The sequence below is a fragment of the Vicia villosa genome, unplaced genomic scaffold (genome assembly GCF_029867415.1).
Source record: "Vicia villosa cultivar HV-30 ecotype Madison, WI unplaced genomic scaffold, Vvil1.0 ctg.003284F_1_1, whole genome shotgun sequence".
Classification (NCBI taxonomy): Eukaryota; Viridiplantae; Streptophyta; class Magnoliopsida; order Fabales; family Fabaceae; genus Vicia; species Vicia villosa.
In genome coordinates, this window is record NW_026706165.1 from 1 (window position 1) to 26,058 (window position 26,058).

Sequence of the window (26,058 nt, forward strand, 5' to 3'; positions counted from 1 at the left end):
TTTGCAAAACCTTCAAGCCACAATGCTTCTTTCACAGCTTCAGTGAGAGCAATATATTCCGCTTCAGTGGTTGATAGAGCAACAACCTTCTGAAGAGTTGCTTTCCAACTAATTGTTGTGCCAAACATAGTGAAAACATATCCAGAAATAGACTTTCTAGAATCCATACAACCTGCATAATCAGAGTCGACATATCCTTCTATTACTGCTTTACTATCTTCACCCAAGGCTCCACCATAAATTAGGACTCTATTCAGAGACCCATTTATGTACCTTAAAATCCACTTCAATGCTTGCCAGTGAGCCTTTCCAGGATTCGCCATGTACCTGCTTACAAGACTAACTGCGTAAGCTATGTCGGGTCTAGTACAGACCATAGCATACATCAAAGAACCAACTATATTAGCATATGGGATGCTATTCATATAGGCTATTTCGACATCAGTACTGGGACACTGATCAACACTCAGCTTGAATTGAGGGTTTGTTGGAGTCACAACTGGCTTCGAATTCGACATACCAAACTTTTCAAGAATCTTCCGTAGATATGCCTCTTGAGATAGACATAACTTCGACTTCTTTCTATCTCTTCGAATGTCAATTCCAAGAATCCTGGAAGCAGCTCCCAGATCCTTCATATCGAACTCCTTATTGAGTTCAGCCTTCACCCTCATCACATCTTCAACATTGTTGCTTGCTATGAGAATATCATCCACATAAAGTAACAAAATAACAAATGAATTACCAGGTCGAAATCTGAAGTAAACGCAATGGTCGAACTGACTTCTAATGAAACTTATGCGTGCCATGAACTTGTCGAATCTCCTATTCCACTGTCGAGGAGATTGTTTCAGCCCATACAAAGATCTCTTTAACTTGCACACATAATCTTCCTTCCCCTTTTCGACATACCCTTCAGGTTGCCTCATCAGGATCGTTTCATCTAGATCACCATACAAGAACGCAGTCTTCACATCCATCTGTTCCAGTTCAAGATCGAACTGTGCCACCATGGCAAGCAACATTCGAATGGACCTATGCTTCACAACAGGAGAAAACACATCATTGAAGTCGACACCTTCTTTCTGAGTGAAACCCCTTGCAACTAACCTTGCCTTGTATCTTTTCGACGTCACTCCTTCAATTCCTTCCTTAACTTTGAAAATCCATTTACAGCTGACTAACCTTGCCCCAACAGGTTTCTTGATCAGTTCCCAAGTATGATTATCATGAAGAGATTTCATCTCATCATCCATGGCCTTCAGCCATTCAGTCTTATTTCGACTCCTCATAACTTCCTTATAGTCTCTAGGTTCTTCGTCTAGAACCTCACTTGCAGAGATTAAGGCATAAGCTATAAGATCTGCATATCCAAGTCTTTGAGGTGGCTTGATGACTCTTCTCGACCTATCTCTCGACAATATGTAGTCATCGTCAGTTTCCTCAACTTCAGCATCTTCTGCTTCTTCTTCGACTTCATCTGGGATATGCAATTCAGCATCAACATGCTCCACCTCAACAGGAATCTCTACCTGTTCCAGCTCTTCGTCAGATGTTTCTGTACTTCGACCAACATCATCAGTTTTCTTAAAAGCCATTTTAGCTTCATTAAAAACTACATCTCGACTGGTGATACACCTCCTGTGACCTGGCTCTAGGCACCATAGCCTATAAGCTTTGACTCCTTCAGGGTATCCCATGAACATGCATTTCAGAGCTCTAGGTTCGACCTTGTCTTGCCTAATGTGAGCATAGGCTACGCAGCCAAATACTCTCAGTTTGTCGAGATCTGGTGGATGTCCCGACCAAACTTCTTTAGGTGTCTTCATATCTAACGCTGTCGAAGGACATCTGTTTATCAGATATGTTGCTGTCGAAACAGCCTCAGCCCAGAACACCTTTGTTAACCCCGCACTAGTCAACATGCATCTGACTCTCTCCAAAATAGTTCGATTAAACCTTTCAGCCAAACCATTTTGCTGTGGAGTACCTGCAGTAGTTCTATGCCTTGCAATACCAGAGGCAGCACAAAAACTGTCGAATGCCTCATTGCAAAATTCAAGGCCATTGTCGGTTCTCAACCTCTTGACCTTTCTGCCAGTCTGATTTTCAACCAGAGTCTTCCAACTTTTGAAATTCTCAAAAGTTTCATCCTTAGTCTTCTGGATGAATACCCATAATTTTCTGGAATAATCATCTACTATGGATAGAAAATACCTTGCTCCTGAATGTGATGGACACCTTGCAGGCCCCCAAAGATCAGCATGGATGTAATCAAGGGATCCATGTGTTCTTTGTTTGCCTTTGTTGAACTTCACTCTGCAAGATTTTCCAAGTACACAGGGTTCACAAAACTTCAGCTTTTCGATTTTGTCTCCACCAAGCAGATTTTGTTTCCCTAATTCGACCAGACCCCTTTCACTGACATGGCCCAATCTCATGTGCCAGATTTCTGTCTTCGACAAAGGTTTCGTGGATACAACATTTGTCGAACCACTTACAACTTCAGCCTCAAGGGTATACAAGCCTTGTTTCTTCACGCCTCTCAAGACTTCCTTCGACCCCTTCATGACTCTTAGGATGCTTTTCTCTCCTTGGAAAACATATCCTTTCTTGTCGAATTCACCAAGAGAAAGCAAATTTCTCTTCAAATCAGGAACATACCTGACTTCAGTCAACAACCTTATTGACTCATCATGGAGCTTGAATCTCACAGATCCAACACCTGCAATCTTGCAAGCCTTGTTGTTTCCCAGCAATACTGATCCACCATCTTGATCACATAATTCCTCGAACAAGTCTTTGTTTGGAGTCATGTGCCAAGTGCAACCTGAATCCATAATCCACTCCTTCTTAGAGTCACTGCTTGAAACCACAAGAACATCAGATGATTCGAAATCATCTTGAACAATGGCAGCGTTGCCATTATCCTTACCTCCATGATATTTCAAGCGTTCAGGGCACACCTTTCTTGTGTGACCCTCCTTCTTACAATGGTAGCATCAAATGCCAGATGCTTCGCCACTGTAAGTCTTCGACTGGCTTTTGCCTTTCTTCTTGTCGAACTTACCATCCTTTCGTAAGAGTTTTCCTTTAACGGCCAAACCTTCGCCAACAGTCGAAGGTTTATGCTCCTTTCGTTCATTCAAGTCCTTAGAGTACAAGGCTGATTGAACTTCTTCAAACGTCAGGGACTCCCTTCCATACAAGAGAGTTTCTTTGAAGTGAGCATGTGATCGAGGCAAAGAACACAATAGTAACAGCGCTTGATCTTTATCATCGATTTTCACATCAATATTTTCAAGATCAAGAATCAGCTTGTTGAACATATCCAACTGCTCAGCCAATACTTTGTCTTCAATCATCTTGAATGAATACAAAGCTTGCTTCAGGTAGAGTCGATTTACCAGCGATTTGGTCATGTACAAACTTTCAAGTTTCACCCATAACCCTGATGCCGTCGTCTCCTTTGATACCTGCCTGAGAACCTTATCACCAAGGCTCAACAAAATTGCGCTGTGTGCCTTCTCAATCATAGTCGTCTTCTCCGCTGCCGTTAATGCAGCATTCATGGCTGCCTCTCCCTTCAACGCTTCCAAACAACCCTGCTGAACCAGTAGGGCTTTCATCTTCAAGCGCCACAGACCGAAATCATTCACTCCGGTGAACTTTTCAATCTCATACTTTGTTGACGGCATCTTCTCCACGCTCACCGCACCAATTTGTTGTGAAAAACGATACCAATAACAAAGTATAATAGGGAATTAGGGAAGAGAATAAGAACACAAGAATTGGTTATAACTGCTATTCTTTCACTTTCTCTTAAAACAAGATTACAAGTTTACAAGAATAACAAATAACCTCTCTCACCCTCAATTAGGATTTGCAGCTTAGCAATGATGAGAGACTAGTATGCTATTTATAATAAAACCTAACATACTAACTAATGGGCTTTTTCAGCAAGGCCCATAACACAAGCCAACTTAATAAATAAGCTAACTTAACAAATTAGGGTTTAAGCACTAAAACCTAATTTAACATGCTAACAACCCTAGCATCTTCGACACAAGCATGTGAACAACCTTCGACATCATGCTTAACCCTGTCGAACCAAGAAGCTACCCTTCGGCCATACTAGAGTTCGATCCAATATCTCACATATTCTATATCTACTTCTCTTCTAGGTTATTATTTTTTTTTATATATTAACAACAATTGGATTTAGAGCAGGGTTGGAGCTGAAGGAAAAAAAGAGAGGAGAGAATCCACTCTCAAATTGATGTTAGTAGTTAACTTTAAGATTATTAAATATTGTCTCTTATTTGATTAGTTATATGCAAAATCTAAAGTTTTAAGTTATAGGTAAGTCTGTATAATTTTTTAAATATCCAATATACATGATTTTATAATTACATGTATAATAAAAATTGAAAATAAATTGAAAATATAAAAAACACAAAATTCAAAATTAATGCAAAAAGAAGTAAAATATATTTATATTGTCTTAGATATAAGTTTGAGTGAACATAAATTCCCTTAAAAAATTCTCTACTCCGCAATTCATCCTAAAAAATTACTTATACCTCATGAAATACCTTCATATATTATCAATGTAATTTCAAGACTATGTACTCTGGTTTAAAAATAAGTCGTGCTATTTCCATTATAGTACATCGGTTGGTATGGGTTTCATGTATATCGCTAATATTTTTAGTGGCTTGATGACACTACTACAAAATATATCTTTTTTAACACCATATTATTACGTTCTTCATGTAAACCATGGTAATAACTCATTTTTGGGTGTTTTTTTGTTGTCACGGTTCGTATTATCAAATGTGGTAAAATGTGTTAAACACTATAGAAAAGAATGCGTTAATTAACAAGATTTTATATTGGTTATTTTTTGCAGGTATCCATAGGGTATGAGCCATTGCCATCCCTAAACATAAATTTACTTGCGGCTTAGTTCGGTTTAAGACGATATATTAAAAAATTCAATCCGAGTCAATCTAACTTAATGTGGTTTAATTTGGATCGATTTTTAAATATCCAAATTATAAATTATATTATAATTAATATTATAAAAATACTGATAAATCATAGATTTGATATAAAAAGTTAATATTATAAAATGAGAGTGTATTGTAAAAATAAAAATAAATAGATTAAATCAAATTAATAAATATTATTAAAAAAATAATTATCATCTAATAATAAATTTAAGTCACATATCATACTAAATTATCAATAGATTAAACCATATATAGTTCGGTTTGGTTTGGATCAATTTTAAAAAATCAATTCGAATAAAACAGTTTTCACAAAATATCATCCAAACACATTTAATAAATTTTAGTTTTTTTTTGTGATTTTTGATTTTTGGATCAATTTACCATTTTTATTTAAGTTGGTAAATTGATCCAAGTTGGATCAAAAACCAACTTAAATAAAAATGGTAAATTGATCCAAAAATCAAAAATCACAAAAAAAAACTAAAATTTATTAAATGTGTTTGGATGATATTTTGTGAAAACTGTTTTATTCGAATTGATTTTTTAAAATTGATCCAAACCAAACCGAACTATATATGGTTTAATCTATTGATAATTTAGTATGATATGTGACTTAAATTTATTATTAGATGATAATTATTTTTTTAATAATATTTATTAATTTGATTTAATCTATTTATTTTTATTTTTACAATACACTCTCATTTTATAATATTAACTTTTTATATCAAATCTATGATTTATCAGTATTTTTATAATATTAATTATAATATAATTTATAATTTGGATATTTAAAAATCGATCCAAATTAAACCACATTAAGTTAGATTGACTCGGATTGAATTTTTTAATATATCGTCTTAAACCGAACTAAGCCGCAAGTAAATTTATGTTTAGGGATGGCAATGGCTCATACCCTATGGATACCTGCAAAAAATAACCAATATAAAATCTTGTTAATTAACGCATTCTTTTCTATAGTGTTTAACACATTTTACCACATTTGATAATACGAACCGTGACAACAAAAAAACACCCAAAAATGAGTTATTACCATGGTTTACATGAAGAACGTAATAATATGGTGTTAAAAAAGATATATTTTGTAGTAGTGTCATCAAGCCACTAAAAATATTAGCGATATACATGAAACCCATACCAACCGATGTACTATAATGGAAATAGCACGACTTATTTTTAAACCAGAGTACATAGTCTTGAAATTACATTGATAATATATGAAGGTATTTCATGAGGTATAAGTAATTTTTTAGGATGAATTGCGGAGTAGAGAATTTTTTAAGGGAATTTATGTTCACTCAAACTTATATCTAAGACAATATAAATATATTTTACTTCTTTTTGCATTAATTTTGAATTTTGTGTTTTTTATATTTTCAATTTATTTTCAATTTTTATTATACATGTAATTATAAAATCATGTATATTGGATATTTAAAAAATTATACAGACTTACCTATAACTTAAAACTTTAGATTTTGCATATAACTAATCAAATAAGAGACAATATTTAATAATCTTAAAGTTAACTACTAACATCAATTTGAGAGTGGATTCTCTCCTCTCTTTTTTTCCTTCAGCTCCAACCCTGCTCTAAATCCAATTGTTGTTAATATATAAAAAAAAATAATAACCTAGAAGAGAAGTAGATATAGAATATGTGAGATATTGGATCGAACTCTAGTATGGCCGAAGGGTAGCTTCTTGGTTCGACAGGGTTAAGCATGATGTCGAAGGTTGTTCACATGCTTGTGTCGAAGATGCTAGGGTTGTTAGCATGTTAAATTAGGTTTTAGTGCTTAAACCCTAATTTGTTAAGTTAGCTTATTTATTAAGTTGGCTTGTGTTATGGGCCTTGCTGAAAAAGCCCATTAGTTAGTATGTTAGGTTTTATTATAAATAGCATACTAGTCTCTCATCATTGCTAAGCTGCAAATCCTAATTGAGGGTGAGAGAGGTTATTTGTTATTCTTGTAAACTTGTAATCTTGTTTTAAGAGAAAGTGAAAGAATAGCAGTTATAACCAATTCTTGTGTTCTTATTCTCTTCCCTAATTCCCTATTATACTTTGTTATTGGTATCGTTTTTCACAACAAATTGGTGCGGTGAGCGTGGAGAAGATGCCGTCAACAAAGTATGAGATTGAAAAGTTCACCGGAGTGAATGATTTCGGTCTGTGGCGCTTGAAGATGAAAGCCCTACTGGTTCAGCAGGGTTGTTTGGAAGCGTTGAAGGGAGAGGCAGCCATGAATGCTGCATTAACGGCAGCGGAGAAGACGACTATGATTGAGAAGGCACACAGCGCAATTTTGTTGAGCCTTGGTGATAAGGTTCTCAGGCAGGTATCAAAGGAGACGACGGCATCAGGGTTATGGGTGAAACTTGAAAGTTTGTACATGACCAAATCGCTGGTAAATCGACTCTACCTGAAGCAAGCTTTGTATTCATTCAAGATGATTGAAGACAAAGTATTGGCTGAGCAGTTGGATATGTTCAACAAGCTGATTCTTGATCTTGAAAATATTGATGTGAAAATCGATGATAAAGATCAAGCGCTGTTACTATTGTGTTCTTTGCCTCGATCACATGCTCACTTCAAAGAAACTCTCTTGTATGGAAGGGAGTCCCTGACGTTTGAAGAAGTTCAATCAGCCTTGTACTCTAAGGACTTGAATGAACGAAAGGAGCATAAACCTTCGACTGTTGGCGAAGGTTTGGCCGTTAAAGGAAAACTCTTACGAAAGGATGGTAAGTTCGACAAGAAGAAAGGCAAAAGCCAGTCGAAGACTTACAGTGGCGAAGCATCTGGCATTTGATGCTACCATTGTAAGAAGGAGGGTCACACAAGAAAGGTGTGCCCTGAACGCTTGAAATATCATGGAGGTAAGGATAATGGCAACGCTGCCATTGTTCAAGATGATTTCGAATCATCTGATGTTCTTGTGGTTTCAAGCAGTGACTCTAAGAAGGAGTGGATTATGGATTCAGGTTGCACTTGGCACATGACTCCAAACAAAGACTTGTTCGAGGAATTATGTGATCAAGATGGTGGATCAGTATTGCTGGGAAACAACAAGGCTTGCAAGATTGCAGGTGTTGGATCTGTGAGATTCAAGCTCCATGATGAGTCAATAAGGTTGTTGACTGAAGTCAGGTATGTTCCTGATTTGAAGAGAAATTTGCTTTCTCTTGGTGAATTCGACAAGAAAGGATATGTTTTCCAAGGAGAGAAAAGCATCCTAAGAGTCATGAAGGGGTCGAAGGAAGTCTTGAGAGGCGTGAAGAAACAAGGCTTGTATACCCTTGAGGCTGAAGTTGTAAGTGGTTCGACAAATGTTGTATCCACGAAACCTTTGTCGAAGACAGAAATCTGGCACATGAGATTGGGCCATGTCAGTGAAAGGGGTCTGGTCGAATTAGGGAAACAAAATCTGCTTGGTGGAGACAAAATCGAAAAGCTGAAGTTTTGTGAACCCTGTGTACTTGGAAAATCTTGCAGAGTGAAGTTCAACAAAGGCAAACAAAGAACACATGGATCCCTTGATTACATCCATGCTGATCTTTGGGGGCCTGCAAGGTGTCCATCACATTCAGGAGCAAGGTATTTTCTATCCATAGTAGATGATTATTCCAGAAAATTATGGGTATTCATCCAGAAGACTAAGGATGAAACTTTTGAGAATTTCAAAAGTTGGAAGACTCTGGTTGAAAATCAGACTGGCAGAAAGGTCAAGAGGTTGAGAACCGACAATGGCCTTGAATTTTGCAATGAGGCATTCGACAGTTTTTGTGCTGCCTCTGGTATTGCAAGGCATAGAACTACTGCAGGTACTCCACAGCAAAATGGTTTGGCTGAAAGGTTTAATCGAACTATTTTGGAGAGAGTCAGATGCATGTTGACTAGTGCGGGGTTAACAAAGGTGTTCTGGGCTGAGGCTGTTTCGACAGCAACATATCTGATAAACAGATGTCCTTCGACAGCGTTAGATATGAAGACACCTAAAGAAGTTTGGTCGGGACATCCACCAGATCTCGACAAACTGAGAGTATTTGGCTGCGTAGCCTATGCTCACATTAGGCAAGACAAGGTCGAACCTAGAGCTCTGAAATGCATGTTCATGGGATACCCTGAAGGAGTCAAAGCTTATAGGCTATGGTGCCTAGAGCCAGGTCACAGGAGGTGTATCACCAGTCGAGATGTAGTTTTTAATGAAGCTAAAATGGCTTTTAAGAAAACTGATGATGTTGGTCGAAGTACAGAAACATCTGACGAAGAGCTGGAACAGGTAGAGATTCCTGTTGAGGTGGAGCATGTTGATGCTGAATTGCATATCCCAGATGAAGTCGAAGAAGAAGCAGAAGATGCTGAAGTTGAGGAAACTGACGATGACTACATATTGTCGAGAGATAGGTCGAGAAGAGTCATCAAGCCACCTCAAAGACTTGGATATGCAGATCTTATAGCTTATGCCTTAATCTCTGCAAGTGAGGTTCTAGACGAAGAACCTAGAGACTATAAGGAAGTTATGAGGAGTCGAAATAAGACTGAATGGCTGAAGGCCATGGATGATGAGATGAAATCTCTTCATGATAATCATACTTGGGAACTGATCAAGAAACCTGTTGGGGCAAGGTTAGTCAGCTGTAAATGGATTTTCAAAGTTAAGGAAGGAATTGAAGGAGTGACGTCGAAAAGATACAAGGCAAGGTTAGTTGCAAGGGGTTTCACTCAGAAAGAAGGTGTCGACTTCAATGATGTGTTTTCTCCTGTTGTGAAGCATAGGTCCATTCGAATGTTGCTTGCCATGGTGGCACAGTTCGATCTTGAACTGGAACAGATGGATGTGAAGACTGCGTTCTTGTATGGTGATCTAGATGAAACGATCCTGATGAGGCAACCTGAAGGGTATGTCGAAAAGGGGAAGGAAGATTATGTGTGCAAGTTAAAGAGATCTTTGTATGGGCTGAAACAATCTCCTCGACAGTGGAATAGGAGATTCGACAAGTTCATGGCACGCATAAGTTTCATTAGAAGTCAGTTCGACCATTGCGTTTACTTCAGATTTCGACCTGGTAATTCATTTGTTATTTTGTTACTTTATGTGGATGATATTCTCATAGCAAGCAACAATGTTGAAGATGTGATGAGGGTGAAGGCTGAACTCAATAAGGAGTTCGATATGAAGGATCTGGGAGCTGCTTCCAGGATTCTTGGAATTGACATTCGAAGAGATAGAAAGAAGTCGAAGTTATGTCTATCTCAAGAGGCATATCTACGGAAGATTCTTGAAAAGTTTGGTATGTCGAATTCGAAGCCAGTTGTGACTCCAACAAACCCTCAATTCAAGCTGAGTGTTGATCAGTGTCCCAGTACTGATGTCGAAATAGCCTATATGAATAGCATCCCATATGCTAATATAGTTGGTTCTTTGATGTATGCTATGGTCTGTACTAGACCCGACATAGCTTACGCAGTTAGTCTTGTAAGCAGGTACATGGCGAATCCTGGAAAGGCTCACTGGCAAGCATTGAAGTGGATTTTAAGGTACATAAATGGGTCTCTGAATAGAGTCCTAATTTATGGTGGAGCCTTGGGTGAAGATAGTAAAGCAGTAATAGAAGGATATGTCGACTCTGATTATGCAGGTTGTATGGATTCTAGAAAGTCTATTTCTGGATATGTTTTCACTATGTTTGGCACAACAATTAGTTGGAAAGCAACTCTTCAGAAGGTTGTTGCTCTATCAACCACTGAAGCGGAATATATTGCTCTCACTGAAGCTGTGAAAGAAGCATTGTGGCTTGAAGGTTTTGCAAAGGAGCTGAAACTTCAAGGTCGAAGTATCACTGTTAAATGTGATAGTCAGAGTGCAATACACCTGTCGAAGAATTCAGCCTATCATGAGCGAACTAAGCACATTGATGTGAGGCTGCATTTCGTCAGAGGAGTAATCGAGCGTGGAGAAGTCCAAGTGCTGAAGGTTTCGACTGAAGACAATGCTGCTGATATGATCACCAAGACATTGCCGAGTTGCAAGTTTTTCCACTGTATGCAGTTGATAAAGCTGCATGAAGAAAGCTAGTGTGTTCCCTTGATGTTGTAGAGTTAGATCCAAGGTGGAGATTTGTGAGATATTGGATCGAACTCTAGTATGGCCGAAGGGTAGCTTCTTGGTTCGACAGGGTTAAGCATGATGTCGAAGGTTGTTCACATGCTTGTGTCGAAGATGCTAGGGTTGTTAGCATGTTAAATTAGGTTTTAGTGCTTAAACCCTAATTTGTTAAGTTAGCTTATTTATTAAGTTGGCTTGTGTTATGGGCCTTGCTGAAAAAGCCCATTAGTTAGTATGTTAGGTTTTATTATAAATAGCATACTAGTCTCTCATCATTGCTAAGCTGCAAATCCTAATTGAGGGTGAGAGAGGTTATTTGTTATTCTTGTAAACTTGTAATCTTGTTTTAAGAGAAAGTGAAAGAATAGCAGTTATAACCAATTCTTGTGTTCTTATTCTCTTCCCTAATTCCCTATTATACTTTGTTATTGGTATCGTTTTTCACAACAGAATATAATTTAAAGGTTAGAATTATGGCAGAACAATGGGTAGTAGAGAAAAAGCTGTAAAGGATCATTCCGTCAATTTTGTACTTTAGCTATTTTGTGTGTGTTGGGTTTAGCTTGTTATTATAGTTGACCATGCTGAAACTAATAGGTCCAATTACAATGGAAAAGAAGGAGTATAACGGGAGCATTCCTAGTCTGGTCTTGAGGCCACAATCATGGACAAAGGTGTAGAGAGTGTTTAAATCTAAACATTCATTCTCTTTGAGTTTTTTTATCATGATTTCATTATTGGAAGGTGATTTACTTGTAGTAATGATAATGTTTTCCTGTCAGCTATGCAACATTATGTTTGCAAATTTGCCATTTGGAACAGGTTTCTCATATGCAAAAAATACTTCTTCTCATCGAAGCGATCGAAAGTTTGTTCACCATGTTCATCAATTTATTAGAAAGGTATCTTCATTATGCTTACTAGCATGTAGATAGACACATCACTGTTCAAGACCGTTAGTATATATGTGTTTTTTTTTATAATCGACTTTGTATTAAACAACACAAGGGGTGCTAACCCAATACAAAAGAGAGAGAACAAACAAACAAACGGGAAACCCCACAAGACAAGCCCAACCTAGCGCAAAAAAGCCACACTAAAAACAGATCATAGTCGACGGCTGAGAAAACCAAACATCCGCATCACTGTCTACACCTTTGTTGACAAAGATTGAGTACCAATCCCAACCCATAGATTTAATACATATCACCAGCCTCCTAACATTCCAAGCCTTATTAGAAAAAATCAAATCATTCCTAGCTCTCCAGATATTCCAAGTGATGAGAAGCCAGAAAAAACCAACAAACGACATATGAACGCACACCTCCAAGCAGTCACAAATACGCTCAAGAACATCAAAATCCGGATTGCCGATCCCAATATCCATATCCTCCCTTAACAACCAACGTAAGACCTCCGTCCACACCTTGCCCGCTTCGACACAGCCAAAGAACAAATGGACTCTTGATTCAGCACTAGAATTACACAGAGGACAAAAGTTATTCATGCCAATAATAACTCCTCTCCGCCCTAGATCCTCTCTAGTAGGAAGGCTATCAAGAATAAACCGCCATTTGAAAATTTTAATTTTCTCGGGTACCTTCGCTTTCCAGATGTTTTGAATAACCTGCACTTTAAAATCATCCACCAATTGATGTTGATCCCCTCTTGTTGTAGCATACAGACTTTGGTAAGCATTCTTCACAGAAAAAGCATCACTACCATCACCCCACAAAACAACATGCTGACTGTTGCACTCAACACGATCCAAGAACCAATGATGCTCATTAATTTTACTTCTACAAACAGCCCGCACATCACGCCACCACAACGAATATTTCTTCAATCTATTCTCCGGAACCTCGTCACGAATACTTTGAAACCCTTCACCATATCTGAATTTTAAAATTTCAGACCAAACAAAGTTCCGTTCTGACACGCATCTCCAACCCCACTAACTAATCAAAGCCAAATTAAACAATTCCATATTCTTGACCTCTAAGCCTCCGTCTTCATTAGCTAAGAAAACTCTATCCCAACTTACCCAACACATTCTCCTTTTCTCATCCTTCTTATTTCCCCATAAGAATGCTCTTTGGATTTTGATTAATTCCTCCCACACGACTCTTGGCGCTTTGGAAAAGGAGAGCCAATAAATCGGAATATTATTAAGAATAGAATTTAAGAGCGTTACTTTACTTCCAATAGACACATGTTTACCCTTCCAAACTGCAAGACTTCTAGCGAATTTGTTGAAAATTGGTTTCCACGTGCTCTTTCTCCTATGATTAGCGCCAATAGGAAAATAAAAGGCATACTGCCAATTTCACAGGGCAGAAAATTAGCAGCAGTAGCCAAGACATCATCTCCAATGTTGATACCATATAATTTGCTTTTATTAAAGTTGATGCTCAATCCGGAAACACGCTCAAAACCATGTAAAGCCGCCTTGATGCACCACATGTTATCTATACTCCCATCACAAAGTATGACGGTATCATCCGCGAATTGCAATAACTCAAAATGAATTTGGTGATTGAAGTGAAACCCTAGAAAGCCACAAATCTCTGAAGCATTCCGCATCAGACCAGCAAAACCCTCCGTAACTAACAAAAATAGAAACGGGGACAACGGATCACCCTGTCGAAGACCTCTAGATGCCACAAATTCAGCCTTCGGGCTCCCATTAACGAGTACTGAAATTGAACTAGAAAAAACCAAAGCTTCCATCCAAAGGCACCACTTATTCCCAAATCCCATACCGTTGAACAAATATATGAGAAAGTTCTACAAAACACAATCATATGCCTTTTCGAAGTTGACTTTAAAATCAAACACTCCCTCCTATTCCTTTTTGCAAAATCAACAACCTCATTCAAAACAACTACACCATCCATCATTTGTCTTCCTTCAATGAAAGCAGATTGGTTAGGGGATACAAGTTTGCCAATGACCTTCTTCAATCTTGCAGCCAACAATTTAGCCAGTAAACAATATAAGCAACTTATAAGACAAATAGGCCTGTAGTCTTCGACCCGTTACGGACTATCAATTTTAGGTATAAGCGAAAAAAACGAAGCCGTGATTGCCTTGGGCAGTTTGCCCCTAGTGTGGAAATCTTGAACAAATTTCATAACATCATTAGAAACAAAGCTCCAACAGTTTTTAAGAAAACCCAACGAGTAGCCATCAGGCCCCGAGATTTTCTCACAATCTCCAAGCCAAACAATTTCTTTAACTTCCTCTAACAGAAACGATTGTTCCAACAAATTCCACTCGTTATTAGAAAGACAGCCAAAATTAACACCATCAAGCTTCGGCCGCTCATCCTTAACCTCCACAAATATGTTCGCAAAGTGATTAAAAATCCCCGCCTTCACATCTTCCACCTCACGGAGACATCCTCTATCCGTGCTCAAACCAATAATGGCATTCCTCCGCAGTCTTCCTTTCATCACATTATGAAAGTATTTGGTATTAGCATCTCCATCTAACAACCACTTACATTTATACTTTTGCTTCATAACACTTTCCCTGTTAGTAATTGCATCCCACATAGATTTAGATGCAACAATCCTAGTATCAGCTATATCTGCATTAACTCCTCCTTCAACCGTAGCCACCATAGAATCCAGATTTTTAAGATTGTTAATGGCGCTATTAACCTCTAAGTCCAACACACCAAAAATCTTCTTATTCCAATGCCTGATCATAACTTTCAGTTTGGACAATTTCTCTTTCAACACGAATCCCGGTTTTCCTCGCATACTATTAAAAGATCAATATCCACCACCACTCTAGATCAATCAGCTCCATCGAAGAGATAAAATCATTGAACTCCTGTATCTCCCCACCACCACTCTAGACTCCCACACCTTTCCTCCCCCCTTATCACAAACTACATTAAAGTCTCCACCCAAACACCAATCTCCCTTTTGGAATTTTCTTCTCAGCTCCCTCAACTTATTCCACATTTCTTTCTTCTTATCAAAAGAGCAAGAAGAATACACATTGACCAAATAAACCAGTTTTCCTTGCTAATTAACAGATAACCCCAGAAAACCTTCACCAACGAAGCTAAAAATAACCTCAAAATACCAACTTTCCACATTATTATGATACCTCCATACCTACCCACATCCCACTTAGAACTCAACTCCAAATCACCCTCTCTCCATAAGGATTTGACATTCACCAAAACAAAGTTACATAACTTAGACTCTTGAATAAAATAGACATCTACTTGGACAGAACAGATAAGATCTCGAAGACACTTCCTCTTAGCCGTGCCGCCACACCCCCTCAAATTATAGGACAACACAATCATTGGGAAACATTCTTGTTTTAAGCATCCTTCAAGGCCTTGCCACGATGAGCCGATTCTTCTAACTTTTTGATTGCTTTAATTTGACGTGAAACTGATCCCCTTACTGAAACACCAATTGATTTCGCTTTGTTCCAAACCACCGTTGCTACATCCAAACTCAGACAACCCATCATCCTTTTGTTACATCTAACCACGTATGAATCCGTCGTGTAAATACCAGATCTTGAATTGCACGCTGCATCACAATTCCCCCAACTCTTCTATCTTTGAAAGTGTTTCGAATAAGGGCTAAAAGAGGAAATGGAATCACCCGAAATGAAAAAACTCCCACGCACATCAGTGTTTCCACCCATATTGCCTTGGGCTTCCAAATCATGATGTTTGGATATAACATCATTAACACCCATTGGGCCAACGACCCCATCTTTAACCCGACCCAATTCCAATCCCATTAACCTGCCTTCATACCCCACAATGTTAACTACCACGTGTCCCACACTATTATCCAACCTTTGTTTAGTATAAGACAAAGTATGGACCAGCGCGGATTTTTTTACTTTTGCTCTCCTTTTTGGGCTTCTCGCTCCAAGTGTCGCAGGCATAAGCACAATAACATCACCACCTTCACATACTTTATCCCCTATCACCTCAAATTTTTTAGGTAAAGTTTCCATTACCTTTTCACACTTTGAATCCCCTAACTCTGCTGCCTCCGAGGTTGACTTGCACAAAAATGTCCCACTAACCTTTGACACGTTACCATCAAATATCCCTTCCACCTTTCCATCCTCAAACAATTCATTGGCTTCATCCTCACTCCATTCCACGTAGGAATACGCACCACCATCAGAACCACCATCGGATTCAACAACCCTCTACCAGCGTAGGAGCACCATTAAAGTCCTCAAGAAGATTAATAGTAAAACTCCTGCCCTCGATAACAACACTCAGAGCTTTATTCAACATATTCAGGCAAGAAGTCTTGAAACAAAATCTAGCCACCTCCATAGTATTCCTTCCCATGATTTTGTCATCCATAGTCACAAACTCACCAATATCATGAGCAAGAAACTTAAAAAACTTTTCCCACCATACATGACAAGGCTCACCATAACATCTGAACCAAGCTAACCGCTCGTAATTCACATCTCCAGCTTCCCATCTTTTGATAGATTGGAACCAATGATCGACTTTCTCCAAGCTATCCTTCATCAGCTCCTCCAGCTCCCCTTCCTCAAGTTCAACAAGCAAACATTTATTTGTTCCCATCGGAATCACCTTAATAAGGAAGACACCATCGGCATGCATTTCATTTTGAATACAGCGAGTCGACCATTCCTTGTTAACCACCCCCACCATAGCTTTCTGAAGCTTAGGCACCATATCCCTACACACATCATCAAATACTCTGAGCCTGATATTGTTTGTATCATCATTCCCACACAATGGCTCCCCCCCGCCTTCTTTACCACTTCCGACCACCTGAGCAAAAGAATATATGTCACCTCCTTTAATAATTACAGACTTTAACCTAAAAGCTGTCTGTTCAGACTTGATGTTGAGCATGTCCTGGTTCCTAGCTTCCCGACGCACACCTCCAAGCTTGTCTCTCAAATCGTACTTCATCGACATGCCTTGCACTACGCATTCCCGTCTATTCAATCGTGGGATATTAACACGTATTTTCCTTTCTTCCAGAAAAATGTTATCCAACTTAATCGTCAAGAGTCTCTCATCTTCAACGTTAAAAAAACACACAAAACCATATATGTTACCTCTTATATCCTTTTTAAACAGAATCACCACCTCATTAACGTCCCCAAACTTTGCAATAACCTTGTAGAGGTCTCTGGCAGCATACCTCTCAGGAAAAGCAGTAAGGAAGAATGAAGATATATTCCGATTAACATTTGTACCTTTCCTCGCACCTGCATTGTCCCATGCACTTTGTTTTCCTTTCCTTTTGGAGACCATCGTCCATTCCCCTCAGCTTTTTCTCTCTTTGGGTGTTTCTCTCCTCTCTCTCTCTTTTCTCTGTATAAATCATTATGTTAATGTTATCATATTTCTTGTCATATTTTTATATTTCTCTTTGATTAGTGTACTTTAGGACAATTACCTCCTTCATATCACTCTAAATACATTTTATTATTTTGATCATTTTCTTATCATTTGTAATGATTATTTGGATTTGTGTATTTGTAGTGGTTGATTGATCATCCTGAATTTCTTTCAAATGAATTCTACGTTGGAGGAGATTCATATGCTGGGATTCCTATCCCTGCTATTGTTCAAGAAATTTCAAATGGTTAGAAATTTTAAATGACTCAATTTTTAAGATGAAGTAGTCATATAATTAATTGAAAAAAATATATTTACAATGACAATGATATCAAAATAGTTTCACAATTGTTTTAGTTAGCCCTCCTAACTATAAATATGATACATTATTTGCATCAATTTCTTTGATTAACAGGAAATGGGAAAGCTCTCCAACCATTGATAAATCTCAAGGTTTTTATCATATATATATATATATATATATATATATATATATATATATATATATATATATATATATATATATATATATATATATATATATATATATATATATATATATATATATATATATATATATATATATATATTCTTCGATCACCAATGAAAATTATAATCAAGAGAGAACATTTTTAAAACCTAATACCTTCATTACTTTTCAACTATAACACTTGTTATATGTGTCATTAAAGTTAAATCAATCTTAATTTTTTTAGGGATATCTACTAGGGAACCCTGTAACAACACGTAAAGAAAAAAATGATCGAATCTCATATGCTCATGGAATGGGGCTCATTTCCAATGAACTATATGAGGTATTATTACTAGTCTTTTTAGATAAAGTTGCATTGAGTTTTCAATTTGATTACAATTATGATGCGTTAATATAGCCAAACAACATATAGTTGATTAGAAATGAACTATATGTGATTGACCACAACAAAACTTAATTTGAGTTTAACTTTTAAACTCAACAAAATTTAATTTGTTTATTTTAAAAAAATACTTCACTATTAATGTTTATTAAAATTGGTGTTATGCTTAATAACGATTTACGGTTATTTGTTGGCACAGTCCTTACAACAAAATTGTAAAGGAGAGTATATTGATGTAAATTCCAAAAATGTGTTATGTTTAAGAGATCTCCAATATTTTGATAAGGCAAGTAAACTATCTCAATTTTACATATATCCTTTATAAAAATAATATTAAGTTGTGAATTAGTTTTTATCTTCCATTTTGTCAATCTTTAAAACTATTTAGTTTTCAACTTTGTTACTTTGTCTCATTTCAATTTGTTTGAAATATTATTAAACTATTATTTTTATCTACAGTGTATTTCAGGAATTAAACGATCGCATATTTTAGATTACTATTGTGAAGATGAGCCGCATGTATGGAGGAGATCTTTAACTCAAGAGTTTAAAGAATCTCTTAGTTATCATCTCACACCGCCCGTGCCTGACTTACGTTGCCAAGTAATTTTTTATTTCATAAATTATATAATTTTATTTCAAAATAATTCTATAATGCTTCAAGTTTTATATCTTGGTCACTTTCATTGTTTTTATAGCTTTATAAATTTTATCTCAACGAAATATGGGCTAATGAAGAGCGTGTTCGCAAAGCACTGCATATTCGGGAGGTTTGGCATGACAAATTTAAGTCACATAGAAATATTTATAAATTTAAGTTATGTCCATAGAAGAATGATTGTTATCAATAATATATTAATGGACATAGTTTTGAGTTTTGCAGGGTACTATAGAAAAATGGATACGTTGTTATCGGAATGATTTTGTGTTTGATATCACAAACAGTGTTGAATTTCATGTAAATCTAAGTAAAAAAGGATTCCGCTCTTTGATATATAGGTGAAGATTTCAGCTTTGTGATGTAATGATTAATTCTCTTAAGTCATATGAAGTAATTAATCTTCATAAGTTTATAGAAAAATCAATAACATCATTCATTGATTTCTTTTATTGTGCTAAGTAAATAATTCTCTTTCGTATGGTGAGATTCATTTTTTTTCTCTGTATTTTGTGTCATTAAAACTACCTAATTTCTTATGAAAATTTATGTATTTTTTGCAGTGGAGATCATGATTTAGTTGTTCCTTTCTTATCTACACAATCATGGATAAAAGGTCTAAACTACTCTATTGTGGATGATTGGAGGTCATGGCTAATTAAAGATCAAGTAGCAGGGTAAGCATTAAACTTCAATATGAATGTGATATCATCAAATTTCTATTACCACATACAAACTATTAGAGATCTTGAGGCATAATGTAAAACAAAGTTTAAAACTTGAAAACATGGAAATGAGAGAATGTTTTCAATGAGAGTTATATTAAAACATGTGTAGAATATATATATATATATATATATATATATATATATATATATATATATATATATATATATATACATTTGTCTTTATATATTGGTTGTGATACGAATTTTTTGTTGACAATTGATATTATTTTTAGGGTTAATAACGATTTATCCTCCTGCAATATAGTCATTTTTTTATTTACCCTTCTTTAAAAAAAATTAAATATCTCCTTATAATTTTAGAGTATTCTTCTAAGCGTTTAAAAACTAGGGTGGTAAATAATAATACAAAAAATTTACAGGGAGTCATTTTGTCATCTAGAGGGCAAAAGACTTAGAATTTTAATATTTCAAGGAACTTTTTAATTTTTTTTCAAGGGGGCTAAATCAAAACACGCCTATATTGCAGGAGGTAAATGACTATTAACCCTTATTTTTATAGGTTTAACTTTAAAAAAATAGAGTTATTTAGTCTTTATAATTCAACTTATTATATTTATTATGTATTGTAGAAGAATATATAAAATAGTAGGTGTATGTTTGTGATAAATAACTAATGCAGTTGAAAATTTAAAGAGATTTTTATTAAAAATGGATAAAGAAAAAAATTAAGATGATTTTATACTTAGAAATTGTTGTGAAAAGGATGCCTCGATGAATAAAAGATAAACTATTTATTTGTGATTGAGAAACACACAAGGGTAGAAAAGATGATAAACAAGAAGAACAACAAAGATTGTTTATAACTGTTATTCTTTTCTTTCTCTTTCAATCAAGATTACAAGTTACAAGAATAACAAGTAACCCTCTCACCCTAAACTGGAATTTGCAGTATGCAATGATGAGAGACTAGTATGCTATTTATAATGAAACCTAACATACTAAACTAATGGGCTTTTTCATAAATACCCATTACAAACCAACTTAGGATACAAGCTAACTTAAACAATTGGGCATAACAAACAAGTCCAATTCGAAGTACTAACAACCCTAGCATTTATACATCCACATACTAGAACACATTTCGACTACAGTATGTAGGTCTACGATACAATCTATGTCGAAACAGGAAATTACTTTTTGATCCACTAGAGTTTGACCAAATTCTCACATAAATGAAGGTAGTGCAATTTATGAAAGAATGAGAGTTATTAAAATTGGATAAATGTGATATTCTTATCTACTTCATATTATATTGGATTAGTAAATCTCAATCTTTTAGTGAAATTACAAATTGGTCTATTAAATTATTAACATTCATCAAAATAATCATTTATTTTTTAAAATAATCAAATATATTTTTAACATCTAAAATGTTATTTAAAATGGCCATTTTATTACCTTATTTAATTAGGGTCTATAATGTGACATGTTAAATTGCACCTTAATCCAATATCAATTTCCGTTCACTAGAGATTAATTTTTTATTAAATTCTTGCCACGTTAGAGATACATGTGTAGGTAGTTGCAAGTGTAGAAAGACAAATTATTGAAAAGTTAGGCATAAAAGACATTAATTTTTCATGTTAAATAGTCTATAATGGGATGACATTGATGTGAGATCAATGTGGAGGGACGTCGATAAAAGTTAATAGTACTATTTTTTTTTGACAAACAGAAACTTAACTCATATTATTAATCAACAAAGATTCAATACAAGGAGGATTTGTGTAGAAAAACTAGTAAGATACTTGCGAGAGGGTGCAGTTACCGTGCATAGATAAAAATCTATGCACCATGCATAGAATATTATGGACCCTTGGATCAAATTCTAAACATCAATTGTTATTACTCAATACTCAATACTCAATACTCAATACTGGATTAAGAACATGATTCAATGGCTTATGTAGGCTTATGCATGGTGCATAAGTAAATCCTTATGCATATTAGCCAAAGCCCTTGCGAGAAGTGGGAAAAAAGTGAAAGTTAAAAAAGTATTAAATAAGAACTTGATATTTGGTAGCATTTGGTTAAGGTAAGGTGAATTAACTGAGGGATTATAATTTTACCATTTTAACCTTTTGCAAGTGTTAAAAGTTTTAAAGTAAAACATATTATTGATAATTTGTAGGCATAATCTTTTAATGGATATATAATTGATTGATTAATTTATCATACATTTTAAAAGTGTATTTGTCAATTAAAAAAAAAATAGAGCCTATTTGATTTCAGATAGGCTATTCTTACACCCTAATTATACACCAAATAATGTTTGCCGTATTTATACGGTGAACAATGTTTTTTGAAAAAAAAAAATTATATTTATGAACAGTAGCATGAACATTACACGAACAATGGTTGTGAATAATGTTTGTAAACAGTGCATGAACAGTGCCTTTTAGTAGTAAATCAATATAAAAAATTTGTTAATAAAGTGATTAAGTTGCTTAATAAACGCCTCGATATTAAAAATAATTTTAATTAGTAAAACAAAGTTGGTTAATGAAATATAAAAAATTGGTTAATGAAATGATGAAGTTGGTTAATAAACGCTCAAATATTAAAAATTATTTTTTGCAGTAAACAAAGTTGGTTATTATAATGTAAAATATTGGTTAATGAAATTATGAGGTGGTTAATAAATGCTCAAATTTTTAATAATTATGAAGTTGGTTAATGAAATTTAAAATGTTGGTTAGTAAAATTATGAAATTGGTTAATGAAATTTAAAATGTTGGTTAATAAAATTATGAAATATGTTAATCACATAATTTTGTATCCATACACCCTTAATCTAAATAAAACATAAAAAAACTATTTTTTTAAAAAATAATTTATTATTATAATATTTGATTATTCACCGTATTAATGAACGGTAAAATACGGTGTAGGTGTGGATGTTGGCTTAAGAATAACATTTCTCATTTGATTTAGGCTTACAACTTCCAAGATGAATTAGTGTACTGACTCTCAAGTCTTCGATTGTATTCTTCCATTTTGTTTGATTTTCTACTAAAAACTTCATAACACAATAACACAATATGTATTTTAATTTAAATTAAAAATTTAAATTTTATGCAGATATACGAGGACTTATTCTAATCAAATGACATTTGCAACTCTAAAGGTGAGATATTACTAACTAAATCACAAATAATTTTTTTTATAAAAACATTTCATTTGTTAAAAAAAAAAATAAGTATCTTTTTGTAGAGTATACAAATTTTTTAAATTAATTTTTGCTTAATTAATTACAGGGGTCAGGACATACAGGTCCTGAATACACTCCTTGGGCAGGTTTTGTCATGTTTTCTAAATGGATATCTAATACACCTTTATAATCCACACTTAGATGGCATAACTATGAGATGTTTAATTTTTAATAATTTTGTTTTCTAAAAATATATATTTTGTAATATTTGAACAATGTGTACTAAGGAAGCAATGCAAATATGTAATGTAAGTCATGATTTTGTATATGAGACATGCTTGATAAAAAATTAATTTGTAGCTTATAATGATTTCTATAATAAAAAACTAAAATATAGTTAAATTGCTTTTTCTTTAAAGTTGAAAATAGTTTATAAACATATCATATAATGTGTATTGGTCAAAAAATACATGTGTGTGTGATATCTCTATAGGAGTAGGGGATACTCAAAGGTCTTAGTAGATTTATAATAGTTAGAGATGGCTCATGACGGTGAGAGGTCATGTATGGTGGTGTTTATGGGGGTATGAGAGAGCCATCTCACGTGAGGTGAATGACTATGTATGTAAGCATCGCGTTTATGGTGTAACTAAGTTCTGTATATATTATCATATGTCCTCTCTCCGGTTAGGGGAAAAGTATTTGTAGGGACTTTGGGCCCTAGGGTTTAGGAAACCCTTATAAGCAAGCAGCAACTGCTTCCCTTGACTAAGGGAGACTGTTGACTACCTACTTTCAGAAGAGTCGTGGTATGACTCTTTCTTATAAGATTAAAGGGACGAAACATTACCATGAACCTCATATGTCCCAAGGGCGAGCCCTCGTGTTCTACGAAGATGTCGCGCCGGGTGATATCTTGCTAGGTGAGAATCCTCATGTCACCCCTGTTAGGGACTCTCACAAATATAATATTACACTATCTCTCAAACACAAGATGGTGAAATGCTTTATGGCTTCTTTTGGGTTCCGTCCCGCATTCTAGGGCGAACCTATTGATAAGAAGCGTGTTAAATATTTTGGGATGTGGCCCCTTTACATATGAGGAAATTCCCTCAACTTGGGGGCGAATCTCTCTAATGAAGGTCGCCTTTTCAAGTGGGAGGTGAATCCCTCAGCTAAAAGCAACCTATTTAATGAGAAGCGAGTTCCTCTGCTTGGTGGGAATTGTTGCACCCCAAAATTTGTCCATCCTTTTTTAACCTGGAAAAGATTTTGCATCATATTCATAAACATCATATTTAGGTTATGGATCAATACATTCATTCATGTCATGGATATTGCTTAAGAGTTGATAAGGAGAGGAGCTTTTTCTTAAGAAAATTTCTTGATTAAATGGAGAGGATCTGAGGGCTCATTATATGACATCATCTCATTAAAATTCTCTTGAAATTATGGTTCCACTACCTTCAGTTCAAGGCATGGATTAGAGGATACAAGTTACAGGTTCATCTAGTCTTCCCAAATCAAGGTTTTTTGACCAAAGTCAATGCAATTGACTTTTTGGTCAACATTTTAATCATGAGATGATTTTTATAGTGTGAAGTGACGTGGGGTCTATGTTGAGCTTTTCAATTGATTTCATTGATTGGAGATTGATTGAAATTGAATTGGCAGTTAACTGATCAAAAAATTCATCTAAGGATGAAAAAGTCAAACAGTTGACTTTTGGAGTATTTTGGTCAAAGTCAAAGTCAAATCTCATATTATTGATGTTTGGTGAATATTATTCAAGAAAATATCATGGAAAATAGTTAAAATAAAAAATAACCAAAATTGCCAAAAATAGAAGTTGGTTAGAATGCAAAACTTGCCAAAAGGGGAAACTTCTATACTTGGAACTTTTTGAAGAAAAGTTTGAAAATGGCCGGTCAACTGACTTCAGACCTATTTTACATGTGGATAAGGCAATTTTTGGAGAAAAATTTAACACGAAAGTTATTCCTCTCATGGAGGAGAACAACTTTGTAGTTGCAAATTTTTCCAATTTAAGTTTGGATCAAAAGATACAAGAGCTTGAAGTTGGAAGATTTAAACTTGTACAAGTCAAGATGCCAGGCAATATTCTTGGCACGCGCAGGCAAATGATCGAACATGTGGCGTGTCACTTTCAAGTCCAATTTTAGAGAGTTAGAGGCACCTTTTAAATTCAATTCCAATGCAAACCTGTTATATTACATGTCCTCTATTTAATGATCTAAGAACCATAATATTTGGTTGAATATATAGAGAGATATGGGACTTCAAATTTGCATGTTCAGGGGATGGTGCTTGACAAAGTTCTAGGCCAGAGATTGAGTCTTGCGTGTGTGATAGAAGGGTATAATAGTATTTATTATTATTATTATTATTATTATTATTTATTAGTATTAATATTAATATTATTATTATTGGGCTCTAATTGTATATGGGCTTTTAGTTTTATTATCCATTATGGATATTATATAATGTAGTGTCTTTGACACATTTGAGGTACCAATGAAATGAAAAAGTCTTTAATTTTCTTAGTTTATTTTACTTGTCTATTTTATTTCTCTTAGCTTTTCTTTAGTTTGTTAGGGTTCCTAATTAACTTCCTAACATTGGTGCTTTCATCCTTGAACTTCAATCCTTCCATGACAAATCCATACTATCAATCTTTCACTCCTCCATATGTTAGTGTTCCATCACCATTTTATTATCACCCCATTTCTCCTTATTACTCTACTGTCACAACTATACCACCTACATCATCTAACCCATACACATCATATCCACCTTCACCTAACCCATACCAACCAGAACCCCAAAATTCCAATTTACAATCAGAAACATTTTACAAAGATCTGGAAACTCTGAAACAATATTTGATTGAAACTCATGAGTTATCAAACAAATATAGAGAAGAGTTGAAAGAACAAATTCAAAATATTTCTGATTCCTTCAAAAAAACACAAAAAAATGGAAAGAGAGATATGTTGGGCTGAAAACTACAAAAAAACCTTTAGAAAAAGAAGAGAAAGTAGCATCTCCAGTGACGTTGCTGGCTCCG

General features: G+C 35.2%; 1 protein-coding gene across 3 annotated transcripts; it reads left to right on the plus strand.

The window, feature by feature from the left end:
• The first annotated feature begins 11,625 nt into the window (after nt 1-11,625).
• On the plus strand, nt 11,626-23,372 carry LOC131640727 (serine carboxypeptidase-like 19). Of its 3 annotated transcripts, XM_058911113.1 has the most exons (12): nt 11,632-11,823; nt 11,932-12,051; nt 17,682-17,784; nt 17,953-17,990; nt 18,254-18,352; nt 18,612-18,698; nt 18,872-19,015; nt 19,111-19,182; nt 19,296-19,411; nt 19,634-19,747; nt 22,901-22,946; nt 23,077-23,372. In XM_058911113.1, the coding sequence occupies exons 1-12, from the start codon at nt 11,731-11,733 to the stop codon at nt 23,158-23,160; spliced, it is 1,116 nt and encodes a 371-aa protein (XP_058767096.1). In that variant the 5' UTR covers nt 11,632-11,730; the 3' UTR covers nt 23,161-23,372. The 3 variants fall into 3 exon arrangements, with proteins under 3 accessions (XP_058767098.1, XP_058767097.1, XP_058767096.1); XM_058911115.1 differs by lacking the exon at nt 18,612-18,698 and having other exon boundaries at nt 11,626-11,823; XM_058911114.1 differs by lacking the exons at nt 22,901-22,946; nt 23,077-23,372 and adding an exon at nt 22,711-22,768 and having other exon boundaries at nt 11,631-11,823.
• Nucleotides 23,373-26,058: the final 2,686 nt, after the last annotated feature.